Below are 13416 nucleotides of genomic sequence, written 5' to 3' on the forward strand. Positions count from 1 at the left end.
CAACAGCTAAAAGGGGAAGAGTTTGCAAAATACGACAGGTGCTGGTCTAGGCACTTTCGTGTATTACGTTATTTAACCTTGACTATCATCTTAGGAGTAGCTCCTCATGTCGTCCCTATTTGACAGATGGAAAAACTGAGGCACAGAGTCCTAAGTCATCTGTCCCGGCTCAAAGTGGTACTAAGTGGTGGCACAGGTGTCATCTGACATCCTCTTGTGCATTATGCCTATCTAATTTTTTGTTTTCTTTGAGATGAAGTCTCACTCTGTCGCCTAGCCTGGAATGCCGTGGCACGATCTCGGCTCACTACAACCTCCACCTCTCAGATTCAAGCAATTCTTCTGCCTCAGCCTCCCCAGTAGCTGGGATTACAGGCTCACGCCACCACACCAGGCTAACTTTTGTAGTTTTAGTGGAGTCAGGGCTTCACCATGTTGTCCAGGCTGGTCTTCAACTCCTGACCTCAGGTGATCCACCGGCCTAGGCCTCCCAAAGTGCTGGGATTACAGTCGTGAGCCACTGTGCCCGGCCACTGTGCCTATCTAATTGTATTTCCAAAAGAAAAGAAAAAAATTAAAAAATTGTATTTCCATCCTCACAGTAACTCCGTGAAGGAGATAATGTCATCCCCCATTTACAAATGAGAAAACAAAAGCTCCAGCTTTTTTTTTTTTTTTTTTTTTCTCTTTTGAGACAGTGTCTCACTTCGAAACCCAGGCTGGAACGCAGTGGTGTGATACTGGCTCACTGCAGTCTTGACCTCCAGGGCTCAGGTGATCCTCCCACTTCAGCCTCCCGAGTAGCTAGGACTACCAGACTTGGATCATTTTTGGAATTTTTTTTTGTAGAGATGGGGTCTTGCTTTGTTGTCCAGGCTTCCTTCGAACTCCTGGGCTCAAGCAATCCTCCCACCTCGGCCTCCCAAAGTGCTGGGATTACAGGCATGGTTGCTGCAGCTTCTTTCTTTCCCAAGGCCACATAAGTTGTTAGTGACTGAGCCGAAAGAGTCTCCCAGGTCTACTGACTTCTACCTCAGTGTTTTTCCAGCTAGACTACAGCCTACAGCCACTATAATTCCTGGAAGTTTAAAGAAGGTAAATTCTTTTTTTGAGATGGAGTCTTGGTCTGTCGCCCAGGCTGGAGTGCAGTGGCCGGATCTCGGCTCACTGCAAGCTCCGCCTCCCGGGTTTACGCCGTTCTCCTGCCTCAGCCTCCCGAGTAGCTGGGACTACAGGCGCCCGCCACCTCGCCCGGCTAGTTTTTTTCGTAATTTTTAGTAGAGATGGGGTTTCACCGTGTTAGCCAGGATGGTCTCGATCTCCTGACCTCGTGATCCGCCCGTCTCGGCCTCCCAAAGTGCTAGGATTACAGGCTTGAGCCACCGTGCCCGGCCCAACTCTGTTTCTTAAAAATAATAATAATAATAAAACTAACAAAAATTTAAAATAAAAGAATTAGGCCGGGCGCGGTGGCTCAAGCCTGTAATCCCAGCACTTTGGGAGGCCGAGACGGGCGGATCACGAGGTCAGGAGATCGAGACCATCCTGGCTAACTCGGTGAAACCCCGTCTCTACTAAAAAAATACAAAAAACTAGCCGGGCGAGATGGCGGGCGCCTGTAGTCCCAGCTACTTGGGGGGCTGAGGCAGGAGAATGGCGTGAACCCAGGAGGCGGAGCTTGCAGTGAGCTGAGATCCGGCCACTGCACTCCAGCCTGGGCCACAGAGCCAGACTCCGTCTCAAAAAAAAAAAAAAAAAAAAAAAAAAAAAAAAAAAAAAGAATTATTTTGGCCAGGCACAGTGGCTCCTTCCTGCAATCCCGGTACTTTGGTTCCAGGAGTTCATGACCAGCGTGGGCAACATAGTGAGATTCTGTCTTTACTAAAAATATGAAAATTAGCTGGGCGTGGTGGTGCATGTCTGTAGTCCCAGCTACTTGTGAGGCAGGAGAATGGCTTGAACCTGGGAGGTGGAGGTTACAGTGAGCCAAGATCGCACCACTGCACTCCAGCCTGGGCGACAGAGTGAGACTCCATCTCAAAAAAAGAATTTACCTTCTTTAAATCTGCATCATGACCGGGCGCGGTGACTCACGCCTGTAATCCCAGCACTTTGGGAGGCCGAGGCGGGTAGATCACGAGGTCAGGAATTCAAGACCAGCCTTACCAACATGGTGAAACCTGTTTCTACTAAAAATACAAAAACTAGCTGGGCGTGGTGGCGTGCGACTATAATCCCAGCAACTCAGGGGAATCTCTTGAACCTGGGTGGCGGAGGTTGCAGTGGGCTGAGATCGCGCCATTGCACTCCAGCCTAGGCGACAGAGCAAGATTCCGTCTCAAAAAATTTAAATCTGCAGAAAAACAATGAGAATGATTGGATCTCAAGAATCATTTTCTTCTTAGTTTGCACACCAACACATCTGGTCAGAAGACGCAGCCCTGATGTTCAGGAGCTCAGGGATTCTGGAAATACTGACCCCACTGCGTGACACAGCTTTTGCAGCTTTTGATTTCCAGAAGTGCCTCCTGAATATCCAGGCAATTCTCATGGACCCTGATCTTCACGTTGGAAGATGCAATGTAGGTGATCCTAACTGTTTAGATCAATGTTCGATGCACTGTTTAAAAAAGACAAATTCAACCTGGGCATGGTGGTGCATGCCTGTAGCCCCAGTTGCTCGGGAGGCTGAGGCTGGAGGGTTGCTTGAAGCCAGGAGTTCAAGACCAGCCTGGGCAACATAGACCCACTTCTAAAACAAAAAAAAAGTTTTTTTAAAGCTGGGCGTTGGTCAGGTACGGTGGGAGACTTTGGAGACTGAGTCTTTGGGAGGCCGAGGCGGGCGGATCATTTGAGGTCAGGAGTTCCAGACCAGCCTGGCCAACATGGTGACACCCCATCTCTACTAAAAATACAAAAATTAGCTGGGTGTGGTGGCAGGTGCCTGTCACTCCACCTACTCAGCATGCTGAGGCATGAGAATCTCGTTAACCTCAGAGGCAGAGGTTGCAATGAGCCGAGACCACACCACTGCACTCTAGCCTGGGTGACAGAGCAAGACTTCGTCTCAAAAAAAAAAAAAAAAAAAAAAGTTGGGCGTGGTAGTGTGTACTCTCAGCTACTCGGGAGGCTGAGGTGTGAGGATCACTTGAGCCCAGGAATTAGAGGCTGCAGTGAGCTATGATGGAGTCACTGCACTCCAGCCTGGGTGACAAAATGAGACCCCCAATTTCTAAAAAACTAATATAAAAAAGAGAAATTAACAAAATAAGAGAGACAACAAGATAGTATTCATCACCAGTAAGAGATAGATCACATCACCCACTGAACCTTGCCAACGCGATCAAACTCCAGTCTGATGGGGTGAGCATCACTCCAGCTGCCAATTTGCCAGAAATACAAAAGACAGAGGAAAGGGTTCACCTGCACCAGGGAAATCCAGACTTTGAGAAATGCTACAGGCCCAACAGCTTGGGGGCTTGCTTCCAAAATCCGTGGAAAGGAAAAGGGGTCCGGGCATGGTGGCTCAAGCCTGTAATCCTAACACTTTGGGAGGCCGAGGCGGGCAGGTCACGTGAGGTCAGGGGTTCGAGACCAGCCTGGCCAACATGGTGAAACCCCGTCTCTACTAAAAATACAAAAATTAGATGGGCGTGCTGGCACATGCTTGTAATCCCAGCTACTCAGGAGGCTGAGGCAGGAGAATCACTTGAACCTGGGAGGCAGAGGTTGCAGTGAGCCGAAACTGCACCACTGCACTCCAGCCTGGGTGATAGAGTGAGACTCCATGTCAAAAAAAAAAAAAAAAAAAAAAAAATATATATATATATATATATATATATAGTTTTGTGGCAGAGACAGGAGTCTCCCTGTGTTGTCCAGGTTGGTCTCAAACCCCTGAACTTAAGTGATCCTCTGCACCTCAGGATTACAGCTGTGAGCCACTAAACCCAGCCAACGAACCCGTAGATTGAGAGAGGATTAAAAGACATACCCGTGTTGGGAAATGGACAAGACTGTTATGGTCTGGAGATGCATACTGGGGCGGCTCTACTCTAAAGAAACAGAAAGAAACCGGGCACGGTGGCTCACGCTTATAACCCCAAGCACTTTGGGAGGCCAAGACGAGAGGATTGCTTGTGCCCAGGAGTTTGGGACCAGCCTGGCAACATAGTAAGACCTTGCCTCTACCAAAAAAAAAAAAAAAATTAAATTAGCCAGGCATGGTGGCACACACCTGTCGTCCCGGCTACTCGGGAGGCTGAGGGAAGAGGATTGCTTGATCCTGGGAGGTCAAGGCTGCAGTGAGCCATGATCAAACCACTACACTGCAGCCTGGGCGACAGAGCGAGATCCTATCTCAAAAAAAAAAAAAGAAAAGAAAAGAAAAGAAAAAAAGCAAAAGCAAAAAAAAAAAAGAAAAAGAAAAGCAAAAAAAAAAAAAAAAAGCAATTACTGCGAATGTCAGGGTTGGCGGATACTTCTGGAGAGAAGGGAGGGCTGGCATTGTGCCCAACTTGAGCCCTTTCTGGAAATAAAGAGTCTAGTGGGGAAGCCAGAGGCACAAGTGGAGATTCAGGCGGCAGCACCAGGAGGGTCCTTTCCTCCTTCCCACCTCCTTGCCCTTTCTTTCTGGGAACAGGAGCATGATTGTCTTTCTTCTTTGCCTTCCTAACTAGATAGAGGTTCTGAAAGGAGAATTTACATACAGGATGTATACCATTGACATGCACAGCCAGCTGGAACTGACTGCTTTGTTGATACCCCAGCCAGGCACATCCCTGATTCCTCTGGTAAGTACATCTCGATGTTTCTGCTATCGGGATTCTCAGCCACATGCCCGGTGCCCACTCCCAGATTCTGGAAATCCCTTGGCATCCCCCACAAGGAGAGACGCTACTCAGGCACTCACGATTCTGCATAGAAATTGTCTCTATGTGTCTTTTTTTTTTTTTTTTTGAGACAGGACCTCACTTTGTCCATTAAGCTGGAGTGCAGTAGCGTGATCTCGGCTCACTGCAACCTCTGCCTCTCAGGCTCAAGCAATACTCCTGCCTCAGCCTCACGAGTAGCTGGGATTACCGGCATGTGCCACCACACCTGGTGAATTTTGTATTTTTAGTGGAGATGGGGTTTCCCCATGTTGGCCAGGCTGGTCTTGAACTCCTGGTCTCAGGTGATCTGCTCACCTCAGACTCCCAAAGTGCTGGGATTACAGGCATGAGCCACCATGTCCAGCCATTTCTATGTGTCTTCCCCCTTGACCAGCCTCTGCATGTCTGGGCATGATGAGGTTGTGGCTGTGCGGCTGGCTGCCTGGCCTCTCTTGTGCCATCTCTGTGCCGCCTCCATCCTTCTCAGCTGCTCATAAATTCATTTTCTATTCTTGACTTTTCTTTTTCTTTCTTTCTTTTTTTTTTTTTTTTTTTTTTTTGAGATAGAGTTTTGCTCTGTTGCCCAAGCTGGAGTGCAGTGGCACGATCTTGGCTCACTGCAACCTCTGCCTCCCAGGTTCAAGCGATTCTCCTGCCTCAGCCTCCCAAGTAGCTGGGATTATAGGTGCATGCCACCATGACTGACTGAGTTTTGTATTTTTAGTAAGAGGGGGTTTTGCCATGTTGGTCAGACTTGTCTCGAACTCCTGACCTCATGATCCACCCACCTCGGACTCCCAAAGTGCTGGGATTACAGGCATGAGCCATCACGCCGGCCTCATTTTCTTAACTCAGCCTGTTGCTCAGGCTTCTCTTGCTAGCAGCTAAGAGCCCTGACCCCATGGCCTTCCCCCACCCAGCAGGAAGTGCTTGGATGTTTCTAGATCCAAAATCCAAGTGTCTAAGCCTAGACATTAGTTGCAAGTACAGATGGTCCTACAATTTTTTGACTTTACAATGGCACAAAACTGATTACATTCAGTAGGAACTGTGCTTCCAGTACTGATACAAACTTTCTGTTTTTCACTGTTAGTATTCAGTAAGTTACATGAGGACCAGGCACAGCAGCTCACGCCCGTAATTTCAGTACTGCAGGAGGCTGAGGTGGGAGGATCGCTTGAACCCAGGAGCTCAAGACTAGCCTGGGCAACATAGTGAGACCCTGTCTCTACAAAAAAAATTAAAATTATGAGCTGGGTGTGGTGGCGCATGCCTGTAATCCCAGCTACTCGGGAGGCTGAGGCAGGAGAATCACTTGAACCCTGGAGGCAGAGGTTATGGTGAGCTGAGGTCACGCCATTGCACTCCAGCCTGAGCAACAAGAGTGAAACTCTGTCTCAAAATAAATAAATAAATAAATAAATAAATAAATAAATAAATAAATAAAAATAAATAAATAAATAAAAATTAGCCAGGTGTAGTGGCATGCACCTGTAGTCTCACCTACTTGGGAGGCTGAGGCAGGAGGATCACTTGAGCCCAGGAGGCTGAGGCTGCAGTGAGCTATAATCATGCCATTGCACTCCAGCCTGGGTAAGAGGGCAAGACCTCATCTCTTAAAAAATAAAAAATTTGTCCAGGTGTGGTGGCTCACACCTGTAATCCCAGCACTTTGGAAGGCCAAGGCGGGCAGATTGCCTGAGGCCAGGAGTTCAAGACCGGCCTGGCCAACAGCCGGGTGTGACGGCGGGCACCTGTAGTCCCAGCTACTCAAGAGGCTAAGGCAGGAGAATCACTTGAATCTGGGAGGTGAAGGTTGCAGTGAGCTGAGACCACGCTTCTCCACTCCAGCCTAGGCGACAGAGTGAGACTCCGTCTCAAAAAAATAAATAAAAATAAATAAATATAAATTTTAAAAAGTTAAAAGGAGGTAAATTATTGCTTCATGAGGACAGAGTTTCTGTTTGGGGTGACGAGAAAGTTTTGGAAACAGATGGTGGTGATGGTTGCACAATATTGTGACTCTACCCAATGCCATTGAATTGTACAGTTAAAGGTGGGTAAATTCATCCAAATGTGTTATCTATTTCTACAAACATTCAGGAAGGCTGGACCCCTGAAATGTCAACGTCGTGATCCAGGGGGTGGAAGGGCGAGGGGGTTTTGTTCTCCTTTTGGTATTGCTTGGTTTGTTCTCAACTTAAAGTAGTCTGGGTTAACTTCCAATGCTTGGTAGGTTAGATCTATTAAATGTATTTTCAAGCTGGGCATGGTGGCTCACACCTGTAATCCCAACACTTTGGGAGGCCGAGGTGGGCAGATTGCCTAAGCTCAGGAGTTTGAGACCAGCCTGTGCAACATGGTAAAACCTCGTCTCTACTAAAAATACAAAAATTAGCTGGGTGTGGTAGCGTGCTTGTAATCCCAGCTACTCGGGAGGCTAATCCACGAGAATCGCTCAAACCCAGGAGGCAGAGGTTGCCGTGAGCTGAGATCAGACCACTGCACTGCAGCCTGGGTGACAGAGTGAGACTCTGCCTCCGAAAAAAAATAAAAATAAATAAATAGGCCGGGTGCAGTGGCTCATGCCTGTAATCCCAGCACTTTAGGAGGCTGACACAGGTATATCATCTGAGGTCAGGAGTTCGAGACCAGCCTGGCCAACATGGTGAAACCCCGTCTCTACTAAAAATACAAAAATTAGCTGGGTGTGTTGGCGCATGCCTGTGATCCCAACTACTTGGGAGGCTGAGGTAGAAGAATCACTGGAACCTGCGAGGCAGAGGTTTCAGTGAGCTGAGTTTGCACGACTGCACTCCAGCCTGGGTGACAGAGTGACTCCATCTCAAAAATAAATAAATAAATAAATAATAAAATAATAAATAAATAAATAAATGCATTTTCAACTTCTTCTTCTTCTTCTTTTTTTGAGACAGAGTTTCGCTCTTGTTACCCAGGCTGGAGTACAATGGCGTGATCTCAGCTCACCGCAACCTCCGCCTCCTGGGTTCAAGGGATTCTCTTGCCTCGGGCTCCCTAGTAGCTGGGATTACAGGCATGTGCCACTATGCCCGGCTAATTTTGTACTTTTAGTAGAGATGGGGTTTCTCCGTGTTGGTCAGGCTGGTCTCAAACTCCCGACCTCAGGTGATCCACCTGCCTCGGCCTCCCAAAGTGCTGGAAGTACAGGCGTGAGCCACCGTGCCTGGCCAACTTTTTTTTTTTTGTAGAGACGGGATCTCGCTGTGTTGCCCAGGCTGGTCTTGAACTCCTGGGCTCAAGCGGTCTTCCCACCTTGGTCTCCCAAAGTGCTGGGATTACAGGCATTAGCCACTGTGCCCGGTCCTGGTTTTTCATCTGAAGGTGTGTTGGGGACACTGCGGGGGTTTGTCGCCCCATCTTGCTTGCTGGCTCCGTACAGCCTGAGCTTCTCTGCTCCCACTCCCAGGTGATGGTGAGCAACCCCCACTCCCTGGGGTTCCAGGCCACCTTCTATGAGAGCGGTTACACGTCAGACGGGAACACTAAGTACAAACTGGTGAGCCGCATCCCCACCAAACCCCGTCGCCTGTCCCTTGAGGGGCCCCCCTCTTCCTCCTTCCCTTATCAGCATAAAAAGCTGAGGAGTTTCCAGGGTACATAGCCCCTGGCTGTGCCCCGGGATGGGAAGATGATCAGGCAGCCGTCACCCACGCGTTTGGCCTCATTAAAGTGTCACACCGGAGAGACCCGGATGGCATGACAGGGAGGAGCCTAACGCAGCCCGAGGAGGGTGGCCGGAGATCTGAGTTAGCTGGGTAAACTGAGGCATGAGGCTTGAGTCGGGGCAGTTTCCACAGGGCAGGGGCCTGACCAGGTGCAAGTCGGTGACGGCAAACTCCTTTGATCAGGTTCTTCACGTCACATCTAGGTGAGTGAGGAAAACGATCGCTCCTCACTACGGGTCCCCAGAACTCAGGGAGCACGGGAATGGGCGCCATCATATTGGGGCCGTTGTTTCTGTGAACTTCCAGAAGGCTTTCACAGGCGCTGGGATTAGAACAGAGCACGGCTTGGCTGGGCGCAGTGGCTCATGCCTGGAATCCCAGCACTTTGGGAGGCCAAAGCGGGTGGATCACTGGAGGTCAGGAGTTTGAGACCAGCCTGGCCAACGTGGTGAAACCCTGTGTCTACTAAAAATACAAAAAAAAAAAAAAAAAAAATAGCCGGGCGTGGTGGTGGGCGCCTGTAGTCCCAGCTATGCAGGAGGCTGAGGCAGGAGAATGGCGTGAACCTGGGAGGCGGAGCTTGCAGTGAGCCGAGGTCGCGCCACTGCACTCCAGCCTGGGCGACAGAGCGAGACTCCATCTCAAGAAACAGGAAAAAAAAAAAGGCAAAAATTAGCCAGGCATGGCAACGCTCACCTGTAGTCCCAGCTACTTGGGAGGATGAGGCAGGAGAATCCCTTGAACCTGGGAGGCGGAGCTTGCAGTGAGCCAAGATGGTGCTACTGCACTCCAGCCTGGGCAACAGAGAGAGACTCCATCTCAAAAAAAAAAAAAAAAAAAGAACAGAGTGGGACTAAGAGGCTTCCAGGTTTGTCTCCTCACGTCCCCTCCAACACCCCATCTCTCCCAATGTCCTGAGTTGGGGGATGCCCGTGGTGTTCCACAGATGTGCTTGGGATTTTCTCTCTTGACCCCACAGGATATTTACTTAAAACAGCAGCAGCACTGGGGCAGGACCGACTTCAACTTCACTTCCAGGTATGTTGTCTCCCCGCAGAGGTGGGGACCGGGCTGCCTACAGGGGTTCCCTTAGCAGGAGCGAACAGAAGCAGGGCTGAGATCAGACCCCCAGCTTTAGAACAATAAAACAAGGTGATTAAAACACTTCACAAGAGCCGGGCGTGGTGGCTCACGCCTGGAATCCCAGCACTTTGGGAGGCCAAGGTGGGTGGATCCCCTGAGGTCAGGAGTTGGAAACCAGCCTAGCCAACATGGTGAAACCCCATCTCTACTAGAAAATACAAAAAAAAAATAGCTAGGTGTAGTGGCAGGCACCTCTAATTTCAGCTACTCGGGAGGCTGAGGCAGGAGAACTGCTTGAACCCAGGAGGCGGAGGTTGCAGTGAGCCGAGATCATGCCGTTGCACTCTAGCCTAGGCGACAAGAGTGAAACTCTGTCTCAAAAAAAAAAAAAAAGAGCCAAGTGTAGTGGTGGGCACCTGTAATCCTAGCTACTCAGGAGGCTGAGGCATGAGAATGGCTTGAACCCAGGAGGCGGAGGTTGCAGTGAGCCGAGATGGTACCACTGCACTCCAGCCTGGGCAACACAGTGAGACTCCATCTCAAAAACAACAACAAAACAACAACAAAAACACTTTACGAATGGCGGTCCCTCAAAACACTGAAACATGGAATTACCATTTGCTCCAACAAACCCACTGCCATCCATCCAAAAGAATAGAAAGCAGGGGCCGGGCGCGGTGGCTCACACCGGTAATCCCAACACCTTGGGAGGCCACGGTAGGCAGATCACGAGGTCAGGAGTTCGAGACCAGCCTGGCCAACATGGTGAAACCCATCTTTACTAAAAATACAAAAATTAGCTGGGCAAGGTGGTGTGTGCCTGTAATCCCAGCTATTCAGGAGGCTTTGGCAGAACTGCTTGAACCCAGGAGGCAGAGCTTGCAGTGAGCCGAGATTGTAGCTGGGACTACAGGTGTGTGCCACCACGCCTGGCTTTTTTTTTTTTTTTTTTTTTTTGTATTTTTAATAGAAATAGAGTTTCACAATAGTAGCCAGACTGGTCTTGAACTCTTTTTTTTTTTTTTTTTTTTTTTTGAGATGGAGTCTCGCTCTGTCGCCCAGGCCGGAGTGCAGTGGTGTAATCTCAGCTCACTGCAAGCTCCGCCTCCCGGGTTTACGCCATTCTTCTGCCTCAGCCTCCCGAATAGCTGGGACTACAGGCACCACCACGCCCGGCTAATTTTGTTTTGTATTTTTAGTAGAGACGGGGTTTCACCATGTTAGTGAGGATGGTCTCGATCTCCTGACCTCGTGATCTGCCCGCCTCGGCCTCCCAAAGTGCTGGGATTACAGGCGTGAACCACCGCACCCGGCCCATACCTTTTTTTTTTTTTTTTGAGACACAGTTTCACTCTGTCGCCTAGGCTAGAGTGCAGCAGTGTGATCACCGGTCACTGCAACCTTCACTTCCTGAGTTCAAGCCATTCTTTTGCCTTGGCCTCCCAAGTAGCTGGGGTTACAGACACATGCCACCATGCCTGGCTAATTTTCTTTTTTTTTTTTTTTTTGAGACGGAGTCTCGCTCTGTCGCCGGGGCTGGAGCGCAGTGGCCGGATCTCAGCTCACTGCAAGCTCCGCCTCCCGGGTTTACGCCATTCTCCTGCCTCAGCCTCCTGTGTAGCTGGGACTACAGGCGCCCGCCACCTCGCCCGGCTAGTTTTTTTGTATTTTTTAGTAGAGAAGGGGTTTCACCGTGTTAGCCAGGATGGTCTCGATCTCCTGACCTCGTGATCCGCCCGTCTCGGCCTCCCAAAGTGCTGGGATTACAGGCTTGAGCCACCGCGCCCGGCCTTTTTTTTTTTTTTTTTTTTTTTTGAGACAGAGTCTCGCTTAGTCGCCCAGGCTGGAGTGCAATGGCACGATCTCGGCTCACTGCAAGCTCCGCCTCCCGGGTTCACGCCATTCTTCTGCCTCAGCCTCCCGAGTAGCTGGGACTACAGGCGCCCGCCGCCTCGCCCGGCTAATTTTTTGCATTTTTAGTAGAGGCGGGGTTTCACCGTGTTAGCCAGGATGGTCTCGATCTCCTGACCTCGTGATCCGCCCGCCTCGGCCTCCCAAAGTGCTGGGATTACAGGTGTGAGCCACCGCGCCCGGCCGCCTGGCTAATTTTTGTATTAGTAATAGAGACAGGGTTTCGCCATGTTGGCCAGGCTGGTCTCGAACTCCTTACCTTAGGTGATCCACCTACCTCGGCCTCCCAAAGTTCTGAGATTACAGGCATGAGCCACCGAGGCCAGTCCCATACACTTTTAAACTATCAGATATTGTGAGAATTCACTGACTATCACAAGAACACCAAGGGGGAAACTATCTCCATGATCCAATCACCTCCCATCAGGTCCCTCCCCTGACATGTGAGGATTACAATTTAAGATGAGATTTGGGTGGGGACATAGAACCAAACCATATCAGATGGATAAATGGGTAGATAGATGAGTGGATAGATGGATAGAGAGATGGATGGATGGTTGGCTGGAGGGGTGGATGGATGGATGGATGGATGGATGAATGGATGGATGGATGGATGGATGGATAGATGGATGAGTGAATGGATGAATGGATGGGTGGGTGGATGGAATGGATAGATAGATAAATGGGTAGATAGATGAGTGGTTGGATAGAGAGATGGATGGGTGGATGGATGGATGGATAGATGGGTGGGTGGAATGAATGGATGGAAGGATGGATGAGATGGATGGATGGGTGGATGGATGGATGCATAAATGGATAGATGGATGAGTGAATGGATGGATGGATGGATGGATGGGTGGGTGGATGGAATGGATGGATAAATGGGTAGATGGATGAGTGGATGGATAGAGAGATGGATGGGTGGGTGGATGGATAGAGAGATGGATGGGTGGATGGATGGATGAGTGGGTGGATGGAATGGATGGATAAATGGGTAGATGGATGAGTGGATGGGTAGAGAGATGGAAGGGTGGATAGGTTGATGGATGGACGAATGGGTGGGTGGAATGAATGGATGGATGAGATGGATGGATGGATGGATGAATGGATGTATGGGTGGAATGAATGGATGGATGAGATGGATTGATGTATGGATGGATGGATGGACGAATGGGTGGGTGGAATGAATGGATGGAAAGATGGATGAGATGGATTGATGGATGCATGGGTGATTGAATGGATGAAAGGATGAATGAAATGCAGCCGTGTTGTTTACAAGGGTGCTGTTCTTTAATAACACAGGTTCCATTGCCTTGCAGCTTAAAGAGAGCCACCATGTCTACCTTAACTGTGGACATAGCAAACAAGGAAATTTCATGTGTGGATATCAAGCCACTGGTAGGTGCCAAATCTTTGCTGTCCCATATTTGGTGTCATACGTGTTAAAGACGCATGGAAGCTGGCCCTGAGGTTGCAGTGAGCAGAGATAGTGCCACTGCACTCCAACCTGGGTGCAACAGAGTGAGACTCTGCCTCAAAAAATAAAAAAAAATTAAAAATAATAATAAACATTCATGGCATAAAAAAATGTATGGCTGCATGCTTCCACACAGATGAACCTCGAGGAGATCCCACACGGTGAGAGAAGCCAGGCACGAAAGGACAAATCCTGTGTGATTCCACTGTTAGGAGGTCCCTAGAGTCATCAGATTCATAGAGACAGAAAGTAGGATTGGGGGTGTCAGGGGCTGGGGAAGGGGGTGATTGAGGCAGTTGAATACAGGCAGTCACCCTGTTGGCCAGGCTGGTCTCGAACTTTTGATCTCAGGTGATCTGCCCGC

General features: G+C 49.4%; 1 protein-coding gene across 1 annotated transcript in view; it reads left to right on the forward strand.

The window, feature by feature from the left end:
* Positions 1–13416, forward strand: part of CATSPERD (catsper channel auxiliary subunit delta) — a 59674-nt gene that overhangs the window by 28551 nt on the left and 17707 nt on the right. The window contains exons 12-16 of the mRNA XM_015122579.3: positions 2406–2582; positions 4680–4793; positions 8323–8412; positions 9561–9619; positions 12895–12973. Coding sequence (XP_014978065.3) covers positions 2406–2582; positions 4680–4793; positions 8323–8412; positions 9561–9619; positions 12895–12973 — 519 coding nt within the window. The remainder of the gene's footprint in view (positions 1–2405; positions 2583–4679; positions 4794–8322; positions 8413–9560; positions 9620–12894; positions 12974–13416) is intronic.

Source organism: Macaca mulatta, chromosome 19, assembly GCF_049350105.2.
Source record: "Macaca mulatta isolate MMU2019108-1 chromosome 19, T2T-MMU8v2.0, whole genome shotgun sequence".
Lineage (NCBI taxonomy): Eukaryota > Metazoa > Chordata > Mammalia > Primates > Cercopithecidae > Macaca > Macaca mulatta.